The sequence below is a fragment of the Malaclemys terrapin genome, chromosome 5 (assembly GCF_027887155.1).
Source record: "Malaclemys terrapin pileata isolate rMalTer1 chromosome 5, rMalTer1.hap1, whole genome shotgun sequence".
NCBI classification, from domain to species: domain Eukaryota; kingdom Metazoa; phylum Chordata; order Testudines; family Emydidae; genus Malaclemys; species Malaclemys terrapin.
Window position 1 is genome coordinate 137233813 of NC_071509.1, and position 26218 is coordinate 137260030.

Genomic DNA, 26218 nt, shown 5'->3' on the forward strand with positions numbered 1-26218 from the left:
CAGAGAATTTGGACATTCTATTCTTGATATTTTTGTATGCTGTCTGCAAGTGAAATTAATTCAGAACCACAAAGTATGTCATTCAGATTATTTTCTATGTCAAAGCCAATCTGAGCACACAATTATCGGTAGTAAATTACTAATTGTGGTCAAACAATACCCAGGTAGGTGATAATGGGCATGGACTAAAACCATAGCTCTGAACATCTGTGAATTCTAGGAAAGTCTGGATCCAGATCTCCGTTTAGGGTATTTAGGCTCCTAACTTCCATGGATTTCCATACCTGTGTGTATCTGGGCCTTAGTGTATAACTTCCACAGCAATCCATGGGTAAGGTGTCAAATTCCATGATGGAAGCTTTAATCACTGGTGGTTGCTGAAGATACTTTCTTACACGTAACCACTTATCTCCCATAACCGTGGGACTCTGGTGAATAATATAGTGTTTGGAAGTGATTATCGTGATCCTCATTCATGGCTCAAGCTCAAATGGGGTCATAGCTGGAGAGTATGTAGGGAGGATATGGACAGTGCAACATCTTTTTTAATACTCTTTGAAAATGAGCGCAAAGAGGAACAAATCAGCTAAAGCTAAGTCAAAGGCAAAAAAAAAAAATGAAGATGAATTAGAATGGCTCTTTCTTCGCACTGATTTTTCATCGATTCCTGCTGATAGCACAGCACGTGCCCTAGGCAAGGGCTGTATATGAAAGCAGTATTGAAGAGACACTTGTTGCATGCTTCATTTTAACAAATAAATGGCATTCCCATTCGTTATTGTGACGGGGGGCCCGCCCACTGCCTGGAACCCAATAGGACTGGCCCTGGGAGGGATAAAACCAGCCTAGGGAGGCTGCGCCGCAGGCAGTTGCAGGGGAAACAGCCAATTAGGACGGGGGCTCTAGACAATTAGGGCGGCGGCTGGACCAGCCAATCAGGGCCCGCCGGCCCATATAAAAGGAAGCTGCAGACCAGAGCATGTTAGTCTGCTGCACGGAGCCCTAGGGAGAAGACTGTTTTTTTAGTAGGCTCCTGGTGGTCTGCCAGGAATTACAGGCTGGAGGCCCTGGGAATAGGGCAAAGGAGCTGGAGCCAAAGGAACTGAGGCTCTGGGGAAGTAGAGACAGTGAGCTGGAAGGAAGAGGCAACAGGAAGTTGCTGTTTGCAGGGCACCTGGGTTGCCCCCCCCCACTACCTGCTGAAGGAGCAGCCTGGTTGTGGACCGCCAAGCTGCTGTGAGGAGTGGCTGGGCTCTTGTTGGGGGGATACCAGATGGTGACACAGCCAGAGGGCTGTGCCACAAAGCAAACACCGAGAGGAAGGAGTTGTAATGGGTCTGGAGGCGAAGATGGGAGAGCCACCACCAGCACCTGAGGATGCACCTGCTAGGACTGAGCTAATTCCCGAAACGCCCAGCATTAGGTGCCAGTGTGGTGAGTTACCCCATGACAGTTATTTATCTACTTTCTAGGCCGGATCCTCCACTGGCGTAAGCTGACATAACTCTACTTGAGTACATTGATGCTGACTAAGGTTCTGGCTGTCTAATGTTAATGAACAGTGTGATGCATTGTAATTTGTACACAATTTTCAAGCCATTATTTTAAATCATAAAGGGTTTCCTGGTCCTTCTTGCAGGCTAGGGAGTTCTGAGGGAAGTGTGTAGGGTGTGATCAGAATCAGTCTGCAAAAAGCCAGCCTAAAGCAGGGTTGGGTGAGTTTTAGCTTTCTGTCGAAGGGAGCAGCCTGCTTCGTGTCTCTCTGGTTTTGGTTCATGTGTGTTAAGGTTCTGGATTCTAAGAAATCAAGTCTTTACATTTCCACCTTTCAGTGAGTATTTCTTTTAATTTATCCAACTTCTCCGTTTATACACCTTGAATATAACAAACAATTCAAATGGCGGAGTTTCAGACTTTCAATAGTCATTGAAAATTAGTACATAGAGGAGGTGCATAGTTCAACAGTATTGGTTTTCCACAAACTTAAAAAACTAATTAAAATTCAACTATAATAATGAATAGGAAGATCATTTATTTGTTCAAATTCTATAACTCAAATTCTTATTGACATTCTTTTAACCTTAGCCACTGAAAATAATCCTTCAGCACTAAAAAGTACGTAATTGTGTTGCATCCATCGATGGACTTATCTTTCCTTGACCTATAAATGTGAAAGATAATATGAAAAAGGGACAGGTTGCATTTGTGATATCTGCTCTGTCTAAGGTACTTCTATAATAACACCCCACATTTTTCCATCAATAGCTCTTAAAGCACTTTACAAAGGTGTTTGGTATCACTATCCCCATTTTACAGAAGGGGAAAATGAGGCACAGTGAGGTGAAGTGACATGCCCAAGGTCACCCAGTGCTAGATCTGGGAATTGATCTGAGGTCTCTAGAGTCTCAGTCTAACATGCTATCCCCTAGGCAACACCTTACTGTAATAACTGATCCCCCTAACACTCTTCAATGTGTTTCTCTTCAAAGGGGAAGGGAAGTGCTATTAGCAGGACTGGCTCCAGCTTTTTTGCCGCTCCAAGCGGCGAAGCCAAAAAAAAAAAAATTAAGCCATGATTGGCGGCACTTCGGTGGCAGCTCTACCATGCCACTTCATTCTTCGGTGGTGGGTCAAGAGGGAGTGAGGGACCCGCTGCCGAAGACCCAGATGTGCCGCCCCTTTCCATTGGCCTCCCCAAGCACCTGCTTCCTTTGCTGGTGCCTGGAGCTGGCCCTGGCTATTAGCCCCATGGTACAGATGCATCCCTGAGGCACAGAGACTAAGGATGGGATGCTCAAAAGGAGCTAAACTTCTAACTTCTTTTGAGCATTCCACCTCAAGTGAATTGCCTCATGTCATTGAGGAAATCTGGGATACTGTACCTTTAAGAAGCAACGGTGTCCTGTGGCACCTTTAAGACTAACAGATGTATTGGAGCATAAGCTTTCGTGGGTGAATACCCACTTTGTCAGATGCATTCACCCACGAAAGCTTATGTTCCAATAGATCTGTTAGTCTTAAAGGTGCCACAGGACTCTCTGTTGCTCTTTACAGATCCAGACTAACACGGCTACCCCTCTGATACTTGTACCTTTTTAAGAGGCTCCTGTTATGTTACGCAGAGGCAGAGGGGGAAACTGAGACATTGAATGAAGCAGACCTCTGCCCAGTGCCTTGTGTTCTGATGGACACATGAACACCCCAGGATACAGCAGAGAGCTGAACCCAGTTTACCCACCTACAAGCCTACTGGACCATAGAATCATAGAATATCAGGGTTGGAAGGGACCTCAAGAGGTCATCTAGTCCAACCCCCTGCTCAAAGCAGGACCAATTCCCAACTAAATCATCCCAGCCAGGGCTTTGTCAAGCCGGGCCTTAAAAACCTCCAAGGAAGGAGACTCCACCACCTCCCTAGGTAACGCATTGCAGTGTTTCACCACCCTCCTAGTGAAATAGTTTTTCCTAATATCCAGCCTGGACCTCCCCCACTGCAACTTGAGACCATTGCTCCTTGTTCTGTCATCTGCCACCACTGAGAACAGCCGAGCTCCATCCTCTTTGGAACCCCCCTTCAGGTAGTTGAAGGCTGCTATCAAATCCCCCCTCATTCTTCTCTTCTGGAGACTAAACAATCCCAGTTCCCTCAGCCTCTCCTCATACGTCATGTGCTCCAGACCCCTAATCATTTTTGTTGCCCTCCGTTGGACTCTTTCCAATTTTTCCACATCCTTCTTGTAGTGTGGGGCCCAAAACTGGACACAGTATTCCAGATGAGGCCTCACCAATGTCAAATAAAGGGGAACGATCACGTTCCTTGATCTGCTGCCAATGCCCCTACTTATACAGCCCAAAATGCCATTAGCCTTCTTGGCAACAAGAGCACACTGTTGACTCATATCCAGCTTCTCATCCACTGTGACCCCTAGGTCCTTTTCTGCAGAACTGCTACCTAGCCATTCTGTCCCTAGTCTGTAGCAGTGCATGGGATTCTTCCGTCCTAAGTGCAGGACTCTGCACTTGTCCTTGTTGAACCTCATCAGGTTTTTTTGGCCCAATCCTCTAATTTGTCTAGGTCCCTCTGTATCCGATCCCTACTCTCTAGTGTATCTACCACGCCTCCTAGTTTAGTGTCATCTGCAAACTTGCTGAGAGTGCAGTCCACACCATCCTCCAGATCATTAATAAAGTTATTAAACAAAACCAGCCCCAGGACCAACCCTTGGGGCACTCCTCTTGAAACCAGCTGCCAACTAGACATGAAGCCATTGATCACTACCCGTTGAGCCTGACGATCTAGCCAGCTTTCTATCCACCTTACAGTCCATTCATCCAGCCCATACTTCTTTAACTTGGTGGCAAGAATACTGTGGGAGACCATAACAAAAGCTTTGCTAAAGTCAAGGAATAACACATCCACTGCTTTCCCCTCATCCACAGAGCCAGTTATCTCATCATAGAAGGCAATTAGGTTAGTCAGGCACAACTTCCCCTTCGTGAATCCATGCTGACTGTTCCTGATCACTTTCCTCTCCTCTAAATGTTTCATAATTGATTCCTTGAGGACCTGCTCCATGCTTGTTCCAGGGACTGAGGTGAGGCTGACTGGCCTGTAGTTCCCCGGATCCTCCTTCTTCCCTTTTTTAAAGATGGGCACTACATTAGCCTTTTTCCGGTCATCCGGGACCTCCCCTGATCGCCATGAGTTTTCAAAAATAATGGCTAATGGCTCTGCAATCTCACCCGCCAACTCCTTTAGCACCCTCAGATGCAGCGCATCCGGCCCCATGGACTTGTGCACGTCCAGTTTTTCTAAATAGTCCAGAACCACTTCTTTCTCCACAGAGGGCTGGTCACCTTCTCCCCATACTGTACTGCCCAGTGCAGCAATCTGGGAGCTGACCTTGTTCGTGAAGACAGAGGCAAAAAAATCATTGAGTACATTAGCTTTTTCCACATCCTCTGTCACTAGGTTGCCTCCCTCATTCAGTAAGGGGCCCACACTTTCCTTGATTTTCTTCTTGTTGCTAACATACCTGAAGAAACCCTTCTTGTTACTCTTAATATCTCTTGCTAACTGCAACTCCAACTGTGATTTGGCCTTCCTGATTTCACTCCTGCACGCCTTAGCAATATTTTTATACTCCTCCAAGGTAATTTGTCCAATCTTCCACTTCTTGTAAGCTTCTTTTTTGTGTTTAAGATCAGCAAGGATTTCACTGTTTAGCCAAGCTGGTCGCCTGCCATATTTACTATTCTTTCTACACATCAGTGTTGCCGGCACAGGGGCCCGAGGACAGCAACAGTGGGGTTCATTGCCCAGAGTGCTTCGCGCCAAGAAACATACCGGGGTGGAGAAACAATCAAAGGTGTATTTGAGATCTCAAAGTGGTGCAAGGAGACAGGCAAGTCTCAAATCAAGTACACCAGCAAAAACAGTTTCTCTTCTTTATACATTTTACAACTAAGCCCCCCCCCTCACCCTCTCTATCACCTCCCCTCTACTCCCCCTCCCCTCTCTACCGAAGGCATGTTTATACATTTAAGCAATTAAATCATTCTAGGGCTATAAATCTAGCTTGTTAGTAACTTCTCCCCAAACTGTTATTTGGTCCTGTTTACCCTTAGTTTATTACCCCCTCCCCAGCTAGAAACATGCAAACCTCATCATCATTGTTTGGTACCTGGCATGAGCAAGGTCGTAATTGCTAACTGGCTATTTACACATTCCAATTCCTGTTCTTGGTTGTTGAGGTCGATCAGAGTTAAACATGGAAGGACAGAGTTTAAACATGGAAGAACTCTGGCTCAGGCAGGCCTAGTAACCCCAACATCGGGATGGTTTGTTCCTGCAACCTCAATAAGGATTCTTTAAAATACAGCCAGCTCTCCTGGATCCCTTTGCCCTTCATGTTATTCTCCCAGGGGATCCGGCCCATCTGTTCCCTGAGGGAGTCAAAGTCTGCTTTTCTGAAGTCCAGGGTCCGTATTCTGCTGCTCTCCTTTCTTCCTTGTGTCAGGATCCTGAACTCGACCATCTCGTGGTCACTGCCTCCCAGGTTCCCATCTACTTTTGCTTCCCCTACTAATTCTTCCCTGTTTGTGAGCAGCAGGTCAAGAAAAGCTCTGCCCCTAGTTGGTTCCTCCAGCACTTGCACCAGGAAATTGTCCCCTACAGTTTCCAAAAACTTCCTGGATTGTCTATGCACTGCTGTATTGCTCTCCCAGCAGATATCAGGGTGATTAAAGTCTCCCATGAGAACCAGGGCCTGCGATCTAGCAACTTCTGCTAGTTGCCAGAAGAAAGCCTCGTCCACCTCATCCCCCTGGTCTGGTGGTCTATAGCAGACTCCAACCACGACATCACCCTTGTTGCTCACACTTCTCAACTTTATCCAGAGACTCTCAGGTTTTTCTGCAGTTTCATACCGGAGCTCTGAGCAGTCATACTCCTCTCTTACATACAATGCAACTCCCCCACCTTTTCTGCCCTGCGTGTCCTTCCTGAACAGTTTATATCCATCCATGACAGTACTCCAGTCATGTGAGTTATACCACCAAGTCTCTGTTATTCCAATCACATCATAGTTCCCTGACTGTGCCAGGACTTCCAGTTCTCCCTGTTTGTTTCCCAGGCTTCTTGCATTTGTGTATAGGCACTTAAGAGAACTCATCGATCGTCCCTCTTTCTCAGCATGAGCCAGGAGACCTCCCCTCTTGCGCTCTCCTGCTTGTGCTTCCTCCCAGGATCCCATTTCCCCACTTACCTCAGGGCTTTGGTCTCCTTCCCCCGGTGAACCTAGTTTAAAGCCCTCCTCACTAGGTTAGCCAGCCTGCTGGCGAAGATGCTCTTCCCTCTCCATTAGGTGGAGCCCGTCTCTGCCTAGCACTCCTCCTTCTTGGAACACCATCCCATGGTCGAAGAATCCAAAGCCTTCTCTTCGACACCACCTGCGTAGCCATTCATTGACTTCCACGATTCGACGGTCTCTACCCCGGCCTTCCTTCCTGGAGGTGACACCTGATATACGAGACCACTGTGGTTTCTCATAGTGACAGGCAAGGTTGTAAAACACTTTCCACTATAACCTCACTGTGATGTGGTGTATAAAGCCCACACTGATGAAGATAGGGTTAAGAGGAATCGGAGAGCCCAATTAGCCCTTTCTGTGGTACCTGGAAGGGAGGCAGGTAATCAAGGATTAGTCCCAGCTGGAGAGAACCAAACTGGGTGGCTCCCTATAAAGGAAGAGTCACCAGGGGAGGAGTGAAAGAGGACAGCTGTTGTAGGGATTAGCCCTGTAGGGCAGCAGGGGTTCCATAGGGTTGACAAAGTCTAAGAGAGATCCTGAAGAAAACTCCTCAGCAACAAACTGGGAAAAGCTGCATGGAGAGATGAAACTCTAGGGAGAGAACTGGAGAGCACAGATCCATGGCAGATGCCTGCAAGCAAACCAAGGTAGGAAACAGCCCAGGCAGCTAGTGAGGGTTCATCAGAAACAGACGCTAGCTACCCTTCAGAAGGGCCTGGATTTTATGCTTTCGTTTGTAAAACATTTATCTCTCAGGCTGCAACTTTCAACACATTGGCCCTATCCAGGAAAGCCCCATCTGCTTAACTTTGAGCACATGCCTAAATCCCCTAAACATCAACATATTAGCTGTTGAGTTATGTGAGGATATAAAAAATACATTTTCCAATTGTTCAATTTAAAAATCCTTCCTTCTCCCAAAGAATATGGGAGAACCGCTCAAGAATGGCTAAATGGTCAAACGTACAATGGAAGCATGCAAAGGGTTGGGTGATGTCGTTGGAGTAATGAGGCAGGAAAATGATCTTTGCATGGATCTAAGGGTAGGTAGCAAGATGGCACTTTTCATGGCTGGTGGTGTGGTGTTCCAACCTTACGATTCCATTTCAAGTTCCATTGAACAAAAGATAATTAATGGAGCATGCAGAGGAAATTCTGATTTGTAAGATGTCTCTGCATCGTCTTCAAGCTGATCAATATTGCAATCCATAACTTCACTTGTTGCTTTATGAAGTCTTTTTTTTAAGGCAGTCAGTCACAAAAATTGTATTTAATCCTTCTATAAGATGTGTCCTCCTTACCTCTGCAGGATAAAGAGACACCTTGACTTCTTAATGTCCCAAATCATCCTGAAGAGGAAAATGCCTTTTCTCCTTCTATGCTGCATAGTTCTTCTGAAGTATGGAGAAATCATTGGCTGGTAGTCAACTGACCCACAAAACAAATCTTTCAGCCTTCTAGCCTCATCAATGCTCCAGGCTCTCTCAGGTATAAAAACATAATGAGTGTGACTCCAGATCTATTAAGTAGCCTGTCCTCCTTAAGCCATAAGCATAATGGTCATAGGGCTAGTCTACACTAACGTGCTACTCTGATGCAGTTGTAGCGCATCTGGTGAAGAGAGCTCTCCCGTCGGCATAAAAAATCCAGCTCCACGAGGCGGTAGCTATCTCAGTGGGTGAAGCTCTCCCATTGGCATAGAACTGTCCACACCGCACTTAGGTCAGTAACTTACGTCGCTCCAGGGGGTGGCTTATTCACACCCCTGAGTGACATAAATGGTAGCCTGTAGAAGCCCATAGTTGCTTGGAAATACGTACTATAACCTCAGATTCAATAGGTATCTCTAAATATAGACCCCAGCCCCAAGTCCATCACTCTTCTTTAAAAACTTCAGGGCTGAGCAGTGAGAGCGTCTGACTAAATGTTTTTGGGTGGAAAATGCTGACTACGGAAAACTGAAACTTTTCACAGGAAAGGGTTGTTTTGGTTAAACTCTTGTTGTGAAGCTTTTTCCTCAGGATCCAATTTCTGGTCAAACCACCTAAAAATTGCTTGGTTCTTAAAACGCTCACCTGCAATTCAAAAGACCCAGGTTCTGGTCCCGGCTCTGCCTGATTCATCTAGTTGGAGGTTGAACTCTCTTTGCAGAGGGTGGGGTATGTTATGAAAAACTTTGGAAAGTCTCTGCCCTGTCCCAGTGTGGAACAGGAAACTACTTGAACTCTCAAACTTTCATGGGATGGGGAAACCATTTTCTTTGAGCCCTATCTAGAGTAAGAGTCCAACACTTAGTGGCTCAATTCTTTCCCTGGGACACATCAGTGGAATGTCCACTGACTTCAGCCCACAGAGCTAAAGTTTGGCAAAGTCATAAGTAATTGAAAGAAGGGCTTATAAAGGGAAGTGTTTAGCGCTACAGGCATCAACCCTTATGCTTAGGGATGCCATTTAAAAATGCAACCTGTCAGAAATGTTTCCTCATTTCTTCCCAACTTCAGCATGTCTCCCACAAAGTTGCACTGCTCTGACGTCCGAGGGAGCCAACATTCACTCCTGGACAAATGGTAGCGTTGAGGTACAATACTTCCTCACTAATCAGGGCTCAAAACAGGAAGTTTTTTGTTGAATGAGGGGAGGCCGTATGGTTATGTGGACGAAGTGCTGTCTTGACTGGGAATCAGGAGGTTCAATTCCTGGCTATGCTGCTGATCTCTGCCTCTGTTTCCCTTTGTCCATTTTGATCAAAGGCTCTTTGAGGCAGCAATAGTCTCTCAGTGTTTTGTTTGGGTTGTGTGTTTTTTTTTTTTCCCCAGCACCTGTCCCAATAAGGCTCTGCTCTTGACTGGGGCTGCAGACACTAAGGGTATGTCTACACTACCTGCCAGATCGGCGGGCAGCGATCGATCCAGTGAGGGTCGATTTATCATGTCTAGTCTAGATGTGATAAATTGATCCCCGAGCACTCTCCCGTCGACTCCTTTACTCCCCTGCCACGAGAGTCACAGGCGAAGTCAATGGGGGAGTGGCAGCAGTTGACTCACTGCGGTGAAGACACCATGGTAAGTTGATCTAAGTACATCGACTTCAGCTACGTTATTCACATAGCTGAAGTTGCGTAACTTAGATCAATTTCCCGCCCCCTCCCCCTAGTGTAGACCAGGCCTAACACAAGTAATTAGTGCCCGTAAACATTTCGAAAGTCAGGACTCCTCCCTTTCCAGTGTAAGAACAGACCATGAGCAGTACTGCCCTCGTCTTATGACAGGGGTATAAACCTTTAGAATCTTGATCTGGGTCAGGTCTCTGGGGCCAGAAAATAAAATGTCCAGAGTTTAGTCTGGTTTCCTGTGTTTGACTCTTAGTTCTGGATATACAGCACTTGCTTCTAACAGTGGGAAAGCTTCCAGATCATAAAACATTGTGTGGGGAAAGGTATTTTTGGTAATTTTTAGAGATTTCTAAAATGTAGTCTGACCTTCCCTCTCCTTTCAAGACCTCTGCAGGTGCACTCATGTAACAAAGGGATTCTAGCCTCATATAAAAAGGCAGAGGGATACTGGAATCAGGCCAAGTCTGAAAACTTTGAAGCATTTTTGTCATGTGTGTATGTACATTATAAGATGATGTGGTATTCTATAAAGGTCCTCTAGGTACTCTTATGGAATGGCTTATGTACACACCAGATACAGATACAGATAAAATGTTTTCTTTTGTCATTGTATCCACAGGGTAAGATAATGCTGGTGCTAGAACTCCAAAACAATGCCCAAGAATTCAGGATCAGACCTTCCTCTCACATACCTGGTGTAATTTCACTGGGTGAAATCCTGGCCCCACTGAAGTCAAGAGGATGTTTTGCTATTGACTTCAGGGACTTCACCCAGTGAATTCAGTGGCGTTACAGCCCTGGCTACAGACTAACTCTCCACAATTCCAACAGACACTGGACCTTGGCTGAGGGAAGGAAGAGTTAACTCCCAGCTCTGGCTATCAGCCCTGGGTGGCTAGGGCTGTGCACTCCCGGGATGTGCAAATAAAGGACAGCTGGAGCCCCGTACTCAGGCTCTCCTTCCACCCAACTCCACCCCCCAATCCCTCACCTAGAAGTAGTGGGGCTCCGGCTGTCAGCCCTGTGGTAGCAGCAGCAGCACAGAACTAAGGATGGTCATGGGCTGCAAAGTCTGCTGTGAAAAGTGATACTGATGAATATCACTTTTCACATTGCCGCCCTTACTTATGTGCTGCTGCTGGCATGTCACTGCCTTCGGAGCTGGGTGCCAGGCCACCAGCTGCTGCTCTCCGCTCTGCCTTCGGCGCTCGGTGGTGATATATGTCCTTGTGGGAGATGGGGATGTAATCAACTACAGATAAAAAGAAAGGGGGAGAGCAATCAAATAAGTTTGAACACCACTGATTTAAATTAAGCCCCACCCCATTTATTCCTTTGGAATTTAACGGAAACTATTTACTGATCAACTGGAACATATGGTTACATTGCTCTGGTCTGTCAAAATCCAGACCTAGTTGACTGTCTATTCTATATCTTACTCACTTAGGCAACGGATGAATTCATTTGGTTTCTGTATTGAGCTACAGCTGTTGGTTCTTGATCCTCTTATTTCCTTGGATCAATATTTCCCCCCCCCCATTCTCTTCAAAGTTGGCAAGCAAGGAAACCTAAGGTACTTAACTGGCCCCACTACCATGGTTTCTGAGTGCCGAACACCCCTAGGAGTTAGATAAATAGTACTTTCCTCATTTTAAAGATGGGGACAAACATCTTGGCGATGGTTTCCACAGATGCTTGTGGCGGAGCAGAGAATGGAACGTGGGTCACTGGAGTGACAGGCTGACACTCTAACCACTGGACCATTCTTCCTCTCTTACAGAAGTCTATTCTTTATAAGCCTCATGTAGGAAAATGCGGCCTTCTGCATACTTACTTTAGGCTTTCCATAACTTTAACCATCGTAATTTAAATTAGCCATTTTTAACCTACTGGAATCACCACACAAGACTCCCTTCTACAGCCCAAACTAAGATGATCCCACCCTAGCCATTGTATCTTCCGAGACCTTGAAGAGCAGCAATTCTGTCCTCTTACTGTTTCACATGCATGTAGACCCATCTCAGCCAGAGCCGAATGGCCCTGGAAAGGAGGCTTGCTGTAATGACAACAAGTCATGTAGGCAGATCTCAGGGAAGCAATGTTCCACTGGAACATCGACAATTTGCACCAGCTGAGGATTCTATGTTTGCTTCTTTGTCTCTCTGCTTAGATGACCAAGATAGGGTGGTGTTATTTGGACCTTCTCCTACCAAGAGCTGGACTGAGAGTATTAGCGTATCTTCCACAGGCCACCAATCCCTCATGGGCTTTGATTGCTATTTCCCAGGGCCTGGTATGAATTCTTAACCTAAGAGTCAAATTCTTTGCATCCTTCACCAATTCCTTTAGTGATCCATCTCCTTTTGCTCTTAATTTGCCATATATCCCTAGTGTCTATCACAGATACAGTGTACACTATACCTTTTTAAATCAACATGAATTGTAAAAAAAAATATTTGATAGTACCTCAACTGTTTTTCGAAAGTAAAATACCATGATTGGATTTGTATGTGAACAATAGTGCAGAAAATAAACTACTTTAGAGAAGAAGCTACAGAAGCGGTCTGCTTGTTCCACAGGTCCCTGATTAACAGGATGACACAACTTTATTGCTCTTCTGTATTGCTAAGAATTAGAGCAAGGCAGTCCCATGGCAGTTATGTCCCGGCCATGTCCTGATTGTCTTCATGAGTTCTTATTAGACTGGGAGCGACTTATTATGACTATTGTGCCCAACCAAGGACCTGGACTCCAGGGTCCTGTAATAAGTGCTGTACAAACTCAGAACAAACAGACCATCCCTGGCTCAAGGAGTGTACAGTATAATACAAGGCCAATAGATGGCTACAGACAGACATGGGAGTACAAGGAAGCAATGAGACCATATTGGTCTCATTTGGCACACCAGCAATCTAAACCTTGTCAAGTGTGTCGGTTTTTGGTTTTTGTAGGCATCACAGCAAAGGAGAGTTGTAAGGAGGATAACAAAGTAGCTTGTCAGTTCTTTATGGAAATACAGATTCTTATAGCCTTGTACTGAGTAGTTCTTTACTCCTTAAGCAGGCCCTCTTGAAAACTGCCCATTCCCTACCTGTTCCTAGCTCCAAGAGCCAGATTCTGATAATCTCCCTTATAGGGAGTAGTACCTTAGTCCTCAAGGAGTCCCATTGGTTTGATCTTTGGGGAAGGGATTGTCACATGATAAGTAGCAGTTTTCCTCCTCCGCAGTTGGAATTTATGCCAGTGCTGTTTATACCAGTTACAGGCCACATCAGGCTAATCCCAGTTATAACCAAAACATTACATGGGCAAAGAGTGTTGGAGTACAAACAAGAACAGTGAAGTCGCTGCTTTGCATGGACATTGTCCGAAGCAGCTGTAGGCACATGGAAGTGGCCACTTGTGAAATGAATGTGTGTATGTTCCCATCCCCAGTCTAGAAGAGGAGGACAAAGGAGTAAAAACTAATCTGCTCCTGTTTGTTTCTCTTTCAGGTACCTCCATCATTCTCCCTCCTTGATGTAAAACATAAATTTCACAAAACATGTAAGTACTCTGGATGTCCATCTGGAAGCATGCTGGAGGGACTTAATGCTTGGAAAAGTTTGTCAACTTCACTTCCATGACACTTCACACCAGGGCTTAGATTGGCCTGACAGCTGTTTTGGAGTAACAGTGACACCGTGGGAGTGCTGTGGCCTCCCAGACCTGTAGGAGGGCAATATAAAATACAGCTGACTTGATATTACAGTAGCAACTAAAGGCCACCACAGAGCCCTGCAGTACGTTGGGTGCTGTACCACACATAGTGACTGACTGTCTTGCCTATCTAGACTACATTCTTCAAAGTGAAGGAGGTAGTGTTTAGAGTGGGTTGGGAATCTTTTGCTGAAACGTCTCCTCCATCACAATGCCAACTTGCCAAAATGGAAACGTTTTGCAGACAAATATCAGTTTTGATTAACCCTTTGTTGGGAAGGCTTCAATTCCAAGATGCAAAACCAGGGATGGGAGCTGCCACCCACCTCCCAAATAGTTGGTGGCCAAGTGGTTGGGGCACTCATCTGGGAGGTAGGAGAGTGGCACCTAAGTCCCTAGTCAGAGCAGGGACTTAACCTGCCTCTTCCACATCCTGCATGAGTGCTCAACTACTGGGGCTATTGGCTATTTGGGGTGGGGCGTGTATGTGGGGGCGCTCTCTGGTTCATGCAGAAATTAAAAGGTCTCGGTTTCATCCTGATGCTCAACAAAACCAAATGTTAAAACCTCAATCTTTCATGAAATGGAATTCTTGCTTTCTGGTCGGTTCTAGTAGTAGGGTCTCCATTTTACAGATGAGGCAAGGCACAGAGGTTATGTGATTTGCTCAGGGTCACACAGTAAATCTGTGTCAGTCCAGAATTACACCCTCCCTTTCTAGCTCCTTTAGCATCAGACAATCCTTCCCCTCTTCTAGGGTTGTTCTTCTTTTGGTCTTTTTCAGATAGCTGAGTATAAAACAATGGATCATGTTTATTTGTAGATGTGGATTCAAGTAAGAGCAAGCTTACTTGAATCTACATTCCCTTCCCCTCCACGTGCACCTATAAAAATGAGTGGTGATGAAAAGCTGGGAATAAGAGCTGGGAATGAACCTAGACTCCAAAGCTTTGTCTAAAATGTCTATGGAGAATCCTGATGGGTGTGAAGGAACTGTGGTCTGCATGGTTCTTACCTTTGTGGTATATGATGCTGTCCCTGGCTCACTTCTGCAGCATGAGCATTACCTATTTCCCAGAAGAAGTTATTTGAGGTTCTGTGTCTTCCAAAGATGCAAAAAAGGAAATATTCGGCACCTAGTTATCTTCCTACTGTAATTGCTGACTGTAGAGGCAATGATGCAACGTGGCTTCTCTTCCTCTATTGAGCTGATGGGCCAAATTTGGGAGATGGTGCATTTGAAAACAACTGGAAAGAAAACTAGTAAATGTATTGCTCTGTAGCACTCCTCTTATTCACATTTCCTTTGGTTTAGCTAAGGCTTTGGTTTAGCTAAGATCCTCACTCAGATAATATCCTGATGCTTATCGTGTGTGTGTGTGTGTATAAGCACCTTCTGCATTGACATGGTCTTTCTGAAGCTGGCTATGCCAGTCTTATTGGACCGTGACCCATCAACTAAATGCCATGTGTGCTTGTGATGCCATTTAATGCATGCTCTTGATGTGAGAAAACAGTGATGTCACTTCAGCAACTTTTACATTGAATGGTACCTTCAGAGCCTGTCCCAAAGCCCACTGAAGTCAATGGGAATCTTTCTACTGAGTTCCATGGACTTTGATTAAAAGATATGACCCATAGGTAGCCCCACTGTTATCATGATGTACAATGGTGATAAAGCAAATATCCTTATAGTCTATAAAATATAGCTCCATCCATAGGTGCTTACTGCCCTATGTCCTTTTTAAAATAGGGTCGCCACAAGCAAATATACTGCAATGTCTTTTTTAATTCTGAATTGTCTCCAGGTAATCACAATATTTAAGTAACTTCTTCATAGGTTCTGATTCTGCCACCCTTATGCTAGTGCCTTCCTCCATCCCGACTCTCTGAGCGTCGTGAGAGTAAGGTGGTACTCAAGATGAACTAATGGAAGCAGAGGTGGTCCCTTAGGATTGCAGTCATGCTTCAGACATCTGTTTGCAATTCCCATTCTTTGAATAAGAACTCAACATGAGAAGATACCTGGTATTAAAAGGCTCTTGAGTCCAGGGGAGAAAGGCAATGTAAGAACCACTAGCAGGAACTTAAAGCCAGACAAATTCAAACTAGAAATGGGGCACAATTTTTTTTCACCAGGGAAGGGGATGAACCATTAGAACAAACTAGCAAGGAAAGGGGCTGATTTTTCCATTGTTTGATCTTTTCCAATGGAGACTGGATTCTGATCTGGAAGAGATGCTTTTGCCAAACACAAGTTACTGGGCGCAGTACAGGAGTAACTGGGTGAAGTTCTATGCAGAAGATCAGACTATATCTAATGGTCCCTTCTGGGCTTAATCTCTGAATCTCAGGGCTGAATTTGATTGTGAACACTTGCAGTTGATTACTTTAAACTTCCTTTATTGTGACTGCTCTTAAATTACACCTCTATGCCAATATAACACTGTCCTCTGGAGCCAAAATAACTTACCGCGTTATAGATGAAACCGTGTTATATCAAACTTGCTTTGATCTACTGGAATGCGCAGCCCCCCTGGAGCACTGCTTTACTGCGTTATTTCCAAATTTGTGTTATATCAGGTCACATTATATCAGGGTAGAGGTGTATTTCTTTTTTGTCTCTGTAAAGGTTTGAGAACTTCAGAACAGGAATGGCTTGAAAACTGTTAATGTTCTTGTGAAGAATGTTTGGGCAGTTGGGGGTTGTATCTGTTCAATTAAAGATGGGATTTTTTTTTTAAATAAATTCACTTAAACTGGTGCAAATTCCTGTACAGACTCTTAAATTGACTTAAACTTGGTTTATATTGTTCAGACATCAATGCTAAAAATTCCACACAAGGGTATACATCAGTTTAACTAAGATCAAGTTGGAATTTTTTTTGTTTGGTTAAACCAGTGCAACCTTGTGTGAAACCAGCCTTGTGACACCATTCATTACACCTAATAGTACCATATTCCTCATGTACTCCTAATGACGTTGATGGAGCTGTGTATGGAGTAAGTTGCTCTTTGTCATGAGTAAAGGTATGACAATGTAGCTCTATATTGCCCACTAGGCAAGCTTTGTGACACAGCTTTTCCTGTAAGTTTGTTACCCGCTACTCTACTTCTAGTCTCACTAAAAAGTGGATTGTTCTCTTAGGGCTGGTCTACACTATGGGGGGGGGGATGGGGAGGTGGAAGAGAATCAATCTAAGTTAAGCAGCTTCAGCTACATGAATAACGTAGCTGAAATCTACATACTTAGATCTACTTACCGTGGTGTCTTCACTGCAGTGTGTCAATGGGAGACGCTCTCCCGTCGATTCCCTTTGAACGTCTCGTTGAGGTAAATACCGGAGTCGACGCTAGAGCGATCGGCAGTTGATTTATCACATCTATAATAGACACGATAAATCAACCCCCCCCCACACACACACAGGATCGATTGCTGCCCATCGATCCGGCCAGTAGTATAGACAAGCCCTCAGTCTAGCACTTCTTTCCTACCAGTTCTGATTCACTAATTTTTCCTCAATACAACTCTATCATTTTTGGTTTAATTTCATCCCTTTTCTCCCACTCTTATAGCTGCTAGCCTTAGTGTGTGTGCACATGCATGGATGCACAAATGGGGCATGAGGGGAAGGCAATCGGTAAATACAAACCTTTTACGAAGGGGCAGAAAATAGTTGCGGGTGTAGAGGCTACATTTTCAATGCTCAGTCTGTGAAATTTTATCTTCACCATAGATCACTGATAGTATGAAATATCTCACCCGCTAATTACCCTCATTCTATGGTTCTCAGACTCCGGTATTCTCAAATAAGCATGCATGTGCACCTGCTCCCTCTTCATCCATTTCCCGTTGATCACCCTTGTTAAGTTCTCTCCCTAGCTTGTAGCCTGCCTTGGTGAGCAAGTCATCTCTGTTCAACACCAATCCTTTCCTAGTAGTGAGCAGGGTCTGTTTCACTGCCCACCACAATGAAGAAGGGAGTGGCAACTGAATTAGATTTATTTATTTTAAAGAACACAATGGATCATGATCACCAGGTTACAGCTTGTTACTGGTTTTTTTGAGATTCTAATTGCAGTAGATTCTAATTCAGTGTCTTCAAGAGCTCATAGGAACACATTCTGAAGTCCATTCTCAGTCCTCATTTGGGCAAAACTCCCATTGGCTTGACAGAGTCTCATTGAAATCACACTCAGCAGTAGGTTATAGTTTGTTACACTGATGTGAATGGAGTAAACCTGGTCTACAGCAGCCCTCTAGCATCTATGAATCAGGGAAGAGTAGTTTAGGTTCAGGGTTTGGTCTACCGAATCTGATGCAAGTTAAACACTTGGGTCTTCAGGTTCTTAACCCTAGATCATATAGGATATTCTCACATTAATACCTACTGGTTAGAGAGAGATTTTCAGCTGTAGATCTCAAAGCGCTTAAGAAACAAGGAAGTATCATATCCCCCTTTTACAGATCTAACTGCTAGCATCTCTTTTGAATTTAATGATTCTAGCAGGAAGTGTAGCCTAATAGATAGACCTCTGGAGTTGGACTCAGAATGCCATTCTTCCTGGCTCCTCCACTGGCCCACTGGGTGAGTTGGAGCAAATCACTTCACTGCCACGTGCCTCAGTTTCCCCATCTGTAAAATGGCCATAATGATACCATTCTCCTTTGGAAAGTGTTTTGAGATAAGAACTGGGTGTTATAATGGGCCCGAACAAAATGATGAGCAGTGGAGGGTGTCAAAATCAAGCACTGACAAATAAAACATGTTATTCCTTATGTGCTTTGTCTCGTGCAGTGGTTCCCAAACTTTTCTCTGCCAAGTAACCCTTCGGTATCTCACTAAATGTCCTGGACCCCTTTTACTTCCAGTGTTACTGGAATACCTATGTCGGCATGACCTCTCCCAGCCGGTACGTGACAGGTCAATCTGTGCAGAGGATGCCATTTTGTTTTCAAAACTGCTGGAACCCCTTTTGGGCCCTGGCTCAAGGGCAGATCCCCTCTCTGTGACTCACAGCAGACTCTCCAGGAATCCAGGGACCCCACTTTAGGAACCACAGGTCTAGTTATGTTTATTTTGTCAAGCTTTGCTTTTCCTTTTGGTAGAAGCATGGTTGGGTTAATTAAAAACAGTGACTTGGAGAGCAGGCCAAACTTTTGGGGCTGATGTCCGTGGCATTCTCTCTAACTTTTATTAGTTTGCAAAGTTTTGTTAGAGTTGGGAAAGATTCTCGAGAACTATAAAGTGGAAAATGTAATTACTCAAGGATCAAGGACCCAGCCTCTAGAACAGGTAATAAAATGGGGAAGCCATCCAGCATACTGATCAGGGAAAAGGATTTCAAGGTTATGGGCAGAAATTGCTGAGGGGAAAAAATGGTTGGATCAGCAGAAGAGTAGAATACTGCAATGAACCTGCTGGATCATAAAGCAACAGAGCCAGCCAGAAGAGGGCTCCATAACCTCCCTAGGACAGGAAAGGGGAGGCCTGTCTGAGGTCACGGGACATGACTCAGAAGTGACCCATGGGCTGCAAGTGAGCTGCAGCTCTGTTTGGAGGCAGCAGCCTGTCAGTAAAGGGAGGGCTGGAGAGCAGGCCCCTCAGGAGTTGGGGCTGGAAGGCCTGAGAGCTGGACAGAGTCACTCCCTGTTGCTTGCAGGGGATTAGCCGGAGCTGCAGCAGAAGTGGAAGGGTCATTGTGCACCCCTGTGACCTTCACACCTAGGGGCCGGGGTGGGAACTGCTGGGTTTATCTGTTTGCTTTAACAGTTACAGCTATCAAGGCCAGGGTTTCTGCACCTTCCATTTCTGGCCGCCCTGGAAGAAATCTCTTCCTGGACTGAAGTATTCTAGGGAGTCTTCCCTGGCTAGACCCCAGACAGCCCAATGCTTGGTGCATGTACAGAACTTGCCTCTGGTACACAGGACATACTGCCAGACAGGTAGAGGGAAGTGGGGTCAGTTACAATACAAAACATGTGGGCAAGAAAGATTCTGGCTGGTGCGTGTGCCACCCTGAGTACACATTGGCTACAATCTGCCCCCCTCATAGTGGTGGCTGGGCCAGCTCATGAGAGAGCCTGCTGCAGCCTTGGCTAAGAGAGATGCATCTCTCAGCACAGGTATTAGAGGCTTATGCTTTAAGCTGAAGAGGTCCCAGGCTTGATTCCAGTTGCTGCTGACCAGGGTCTGTCTGCATTCTTCTTGATCTAACAGGTGTTACTAGAGTGAGCTCAGCAGAGTGAAAAACAAATGAGTGGACTAAAATCCTCATCCTCTAGCTCCAAAACGTGAAGCTGCCATCGTTTGAGATAAAAGATGGTACAAGAGTGCTCTTCAAATGAGAAGTTTATGTAGGTAAATACTTAGTAGATGCAGCACCAGTAGATGATGCTCAATGATAGAGAGAGAATCAGCTGTAGGCTTTATAGGACCAACAAAATGTGTTTCTGTATATTGAAAATGGCTTCCTCTGTGCAGATGTTTATGTGGGGTGTTTAACAAAGGAGATCTCCTTTACTGCCTGTTCTAAAACCCCTGGAAGCTGGTGAAAAGATTCCCATTGACTTCACTTGGCTTTGCATCAGGCCTGTAATGTATGGTAGTGTTGGGTACCCTCTCCGCTCTGTGGTTTGGCAAGCAGAAGGTAGCACCAGCAACACCCACACAGACATAGGAGATCACATGGTCCTTTCCAGCAGCGCTGTGGGCCTCTATCCAGCCCCCTGCTGGCTTTTTTCTGAACATCAAGGGCTGTCTGCCAGCTCTGCTCCTTCTGTGGCTTCTCTTGCTGAGCGGAGCACTGCTGAGAAGCCAGAGTGTGGGGAAGGCTGACTGCTTGGAAGAGGAGCAGCTCATTTAACAACTGCTGCTTCCTGTTTGTAGGCAAGCCTGGGCCAGGTTTACAAAAGGGGGCAAGGGGCTGTGTGGGCCATGTGGGCGAGGGGATACCTAGGGTAAAGACTTCCCTTCCAGCCGCTGCAGTAAGGCCAGCCCCACATAGAATCCTAGAAGATCAGGGTTGGAAGGGACCTCAGGAAGTCCTCTAGTCCAACCCCCTGCTCAAAGCAGGGCCAACACCAACTAAATCATCCCAGCCAGGGCTTTGTCAAGGTGGGCCCTAAAAACCTCTAATGATGGAGGTCCCACCATCTCCCTAGGTAACCCATCCCAGTGCTTCACCACCCTCCTAGTGAAAAAGTGTTTCCTAATATCCAATCTAGACCTCCCCACTCCAACTTGAGACCATTGCTTCTTGTTCTGTCATCTGCCACCACTGAGAACAGCCGAGCTCCATCCTCTTTGGAACCCCCTTTCAGGTAGTGGAAGGCTGCTATCAAATCCCCCCACTCTTCTCTTCTGCAGACGAAATAAACCCAGTTCCCTCAGCCCCTCCTCATAAGTCATGTGCCCCAACCCCCTGATCATTTTTGTTGCCCTCCTCTGGACTCTCTCCAATTTGCCCACATCCTTTCTGTAGTGGGGGAGACACCAAATAGGACACAGATAACAATAAAATCATGGGAACTGGAAAAACTGCAGTTATCAGAGAGGATGAGTATTCTTAATACATCAGTAATTCCATTTGGAGAACGGGCCTGACACTAAGCTACATAGTTCCAAGAGGTAACCAGGCATGCTCTGGGGTTTAGTCATTAAGAGTGTCAGGAAAGAGGCCAGTGATTGCTCAGCAACGCCTTGTCTACCAGTTTGGTAGAAGCAGGGAAGTCTGATAACAGTCTTGCTAAGAACCTGCAATTCCTCTGATCTCTCCACACTGCCTATTCAAGCAGGAGTCTGAGGTGGGAGAAAGTTAATGAAATCTGTCAGTTTGGATGCCTGGAAAGACAGATCTGCATTATGAATACACCTGCTGGGGACTCAGAGGCTAAATCGTGCTATTTATGGCTCTCCCAAACCAGTTTTGTAGTCTAGGCCTGTCAATCAGCCAGGGAGCCTTCAAGTGTCACAGAAGCTGAAGAGACACAAATAAGCTGTGTCCAGGACATGAAGGCTCACAGGGGGATCTTTCCTGCCCTCTCCACTGAGGAGAGCAGGGTTTTTATTTATATAATATAAAGTTTTTTTTGGAAGAGTGACCTGATCCTATCCTGGGGCCAGTGGCTGGGGCTGGATTCTCTCTCTGGACAGAAAGGTGGTTGTGGCAGGGACAATTTGTAACAATTCACACATTCTCCAGATAGCTGTCTCCAGCCCAGAGCTATGACTGCAAACCATGGGCTTGTAGAGGGCAGCCAGAATCCCACTAACTAGGTCGGTCGACTGCAAGGCCAATATCCATAGCGTCCAATCCCCAGGGCAGATTTACAGATAATTTGGGCTTGGCAATCACTTCCATCTGTTCTTTTCAATAAGACTTCCTCCGTCCATGCTCGTAGTAACTCAGGTGGAAACGCACAATGAAGTGTGTTCAGTGGGGACAGATAGTTAAAGCAAAGGGAGTGAAGAAATACAGCAAGTTCATTTGGGCAAATTATTCATTCATCTTTGTTGACCTTGTCAATGGAAATGGTTTGACTGGGAGAAGACATTTGGAGGTTTTGGTGCAGATTAAAGATACTAATAGAAACGTGTTATGGTGAATTTCGGTACCACATTAATGAAAAAACATTAAAGCTCTGTTCTAGAGTTCCTTACAATGATCTTACTGTCTTTGCTGAGACAACAGCATTTACTGAGCAGGTTTTAACGAACACTTAGATGTCTTTGCTATTATTACGGTAGCATCTACGGACCCGAATTTAGAGTGGGGCCCCTTACTCTGTGTTTGTGCAAGGTGTTGTACAAAGTAAGAGACAACTCCTGCCCCAAAGAACATACAATCGAAATGGGAGGACAGATGAACGCTTTGATATCGTCGTGCCTATTTTACAATTAGAGCAGACACAGTAAGGCCCAGATCTACAAAAGGACTTAGGTGCCCAAGGGTCTGTCAGCATTAGAGCAGCACAGAGAGAGAACTCGGTCAACAAAATAATTTTTCCTTCAACCTAGCCGTATCTACACCAGGGGGTGAGTTTGAGCTAACTACAGCACTCAGGGTGTGAAATTTTTCATGGCCTTGAGCCATTAAGCTAGGCCAATCTAACTTCTAACTGTAGACCAGGCCTAAGTCTGGGAGGGGGTGGGGCTTGGGAATCACCCCTCCCCTCAGCATCTGCTATTGGCTAGCTTACGTGGTGTCCCCACCCACCTCACGTAGTGTATTGGCCATTGCCCATTCTTAAGCGCCAATCTCTCCCCATTCATTGTATGGGGAACCTAGGGGCCTAATTCAGGCTTTGTGGATTCCACTGAGTGGCTAAGCACGTAGAAGCTATGCATTGCCCTCTCCACATTGCAGTGCCTCCGTGATTCATTGACGGTCTCAGAGCGGGGAACTGAGTGCAAAGCTCCACGTGGCCACTCGGCCTCTTATGCTTTGTTTTCATCCACACAGTGAGAAATATGAGGCTGCCCGATTGGTTCAGCTGTGGACACATCTGCACAAGCATGTTTGTATCCTAGACAAGCGCTGGTCCGCTGGTTTAGGCTTGTGTTAGCTGAACTGGTGGCTCATGTGTTCGGATAACTGAAAGTCACATGGGAAACTTGGTGTTTGTTTCTTTTACTTATTAAATGAAGTCCATACAGTGGAGGGGCTACCACTGATCTTGCTTGGTTTAAAAAAAAAAAAAAAAGCTAGACTGAATTATCAATTCTGAGACTTTTCCTGAAAGGCATTTTAAATGTTTAGTTCAGACTTGTCCCCACTTTGTTTGTGTCTCTTCATGCTCCTAGGATTTATCTACAACTCCTTTGGACAGGTTTGCATAGTAAGGGTCAGTGAAAGAAGGCTCCAGCTGTTACTGAAGTATCACACTTGTCTGTGTGTCTCAAGAGTGTGCCTGGTGCATGTGTATAGAGAGAGGCATTGGGGTAACCAAGTTAAAAGCTTCTTTTGGTACCCTCCGTTTCTTTTTCACGGAGAGTTTGAATTGTGTTGGGTGGAGCGATTAGGAATAGCTATTTGATCAGACTCAGAACATCGGATCAAATCTTCCTGGAGTGGTGTTTTCTGCAGGTTACAAGCTACTCCTCCTCGAGAATATTTATGATTTGTGTTAACTCATGACGCTGGTGAGGCAATCCTGAATTCCTCAGACAAGGAGGATGGCTTTGTGTTTCCAACTCTGGGCAAGGATTTAGGCTGTCTGGGTTCAATTCCTGATTTTGCTGCAGACTTCCTGTGTAACGTTGGGCAAAGTCACGTAGGACAGACATTTAAAGGTATTTAGGTGCCTAACTTGCATAGAAATCTGGTACTTAGGGCCTAATCCAAAACCTATGGGAGTCATTCCACTATCTGAATGGGTTTGGATCAGGCCCTTTCTTTTTCTCTGACTCAGTTTCTTCTCTATAAAATGGGAATAACTTTCCCCATCCTTTGCCTGTCTGGTTCAGGTCATGATCCTGTAAGGAGACCTTGGGACGTTAGCACATATTTAGAGTTAGCATGTGTTTACGTGGTTTGGTGACTCCCAATGGATTTAAGCACATGCTTTGTTGAACTGGAGGAATCTAGAAGAATGGAGATTTCTGAAATCCAAACCCTACTCTGCTGATTAAATGTTTGTGAAAAGAAGATGACCTTGATAAACACAAAAACATTTCAGCATTTAAACCACTGATAGAACAGTCGAGATCATCGCAAAAACATTAATGCAAATGAAAATTGTTTCCGGTTTTGGCAGCTGCTGATTTGATTTTTATTGCAGTGCATTAGCAGGACTACAGATATTTCTGATGAGTAATGTAGTAATAATAATAATAAAAAGGCAATGAATCTATTGAGACATATCTTGGAGCAGAACTGGTCCTCTTTGCTCTCTGGGACATTTTTCCTAGCTGAGATTTACAGAGCTCTAACACTGCATCATAACGACATCCTGTGTAAACAATCTCCGAACGAATGTAAGATATCATTTAAATGCCTCATTAGGAAAAGGAAATTTCATAGATTATTTGATGTTGTTGTGACTTTTTTAGTTTACTTTTATTAATTTATGTTTGCATTTGCAGGGGATTTAATTGACAGATATGCAAGCGAAACAACATAACTCTTTTCCAAGGCTGCTCTAGTATTTATCCTATTTATTATTGTAGTGCATCGGAGGCATCTGAGAATGCGGCTCCATTGTAGTAGGTGCTGCATAAACATGTAGTGAGCCCTGAGGAGTCACAGTGAAGCAGGTTCAGGCCTACAAAATGCTACCAACATCACTTTGATTCTTTTAAAAAAACCTCCTGGACTAATTTAGACTCCGACATTCAATGTTCCCCCAGTAATAGACATTGTTCGCATTAAGGCTGTGTTCTCAGCGGGTGTGTTGGGACAAACAGTGGACACTGGGAACAAACAGTGTAATGAAAGTTCAACAGCAGAGCTGTTAAGCCAGGAGAGGAATCCTGGCCCCATTGCTGTCAATGGCAAAACGCCTGTTGATTGCAATGGGGTCAGATTTCTCAATGGGCTCCGCACCTATAAATGGGCCGGATTTCCCAAAGATCTTCGCTCCCATGGAGGCACCTGAATGAGGTGAGGAGATTTGCAGAAGAGCTCAACACTCCGCAGTTCCCCAGGGGAGCTACTAAGTTCTTCTGCAAATACAGTTGTATGTGACACGTCCAGTGATCCGCTGTAAGGCACGGTCCTGCAGGTGTTGGTGGGATACCGAATCTTAAGAGACGTGGCGATGATCTCCCCTGTTAAAAGTTAGGACAAAGGAATGATCCCTCTGTTCTGAGCTCTCACAGGGGCCTACCAGAGGAAGAGGAAATTCTTAACTGACTGCAAGGATCCTAGTGCAGCCTCTGATGCAGGCCAGAGCAGAATCGCATGACTCTCTCGGGAGGTAGGCCCAGCACCACAAAGGCTCCTAATGTTTGTTTAAGTCAAGGGAACTTAGGAGCCTAATTACTTCTGTGGATCAGGGCCATAGTACATAACCAGCTGAAGTGCCGACCAGTCCCAGCTCCATGCTGCTGCAGTTATTACCAGCCTGTCCTCTGGAAACCCCCTGCTTCCAGCAGGCCAAGGAACCAAAGCTCTGGGGTAGGCTGAGACAATGGAAAATGGAGTGAGGAACAGGAAAGCATGGACTCAGGACGAAGGGGCCTTGTTGGGCCACTGTGAAGGGGGTGGAGGGGAAATGTGCTGCATGATCTAAAAAATAAAAAAGAGTCAAATAAAAAATGGAAACTAGGACAGATTACAAAGGATGAATATAGGCAAACAACACAGGAATGCAGGGGCAAGATTAGAAAGGCAAAGGCACAAAATGAGCTCAAACTAGCTATGGGAATAAAGGGAAATAAGAAGACTTTTTATCAACATGTAAGAAGCAAGAGGAAGACCAAAGACAGGGTAGGCCCACTGTTCAGTGAAGAGGGAGAAACAGTAACAGGAAACTTGGAAATGGCAGAGATGCTTAATGACTTCTTTGTTTTGGTCTTCACCGAGAAGTCTGAAGGAATGCCTAACATAGTGAATGCTAATGGGAAGGGGGTAGGTTTAGCAGATAAAATAA

General features: G+C 45.2%; 1 protein-coding gene across 3 annotated transcripts in view; it reads left to right on the forward strand.

Annotated features, from left to right (window-relative positions):
• Window positions 1-26218, forward strand: part of TECRL (trans-2,3-enoyl-CoA reductase like) — a 107618-nt gene that overhangs the window by 11326 nt on the left and 70074 nt on the right. For all 3 annotated transcript variants that reach the window (XM_054031094.1, XM_054031093.1, XM_054031095.1), the window contains exon 2: window positions 13419-13470. In XM_054031094.1, the coding sequence (XP_053887069.1) occupies window positions 13419-13470 (52 nt within the window). The remainder of the gene's footprint in view (window positions 1-13418; window positions 13471-26218) is intronic.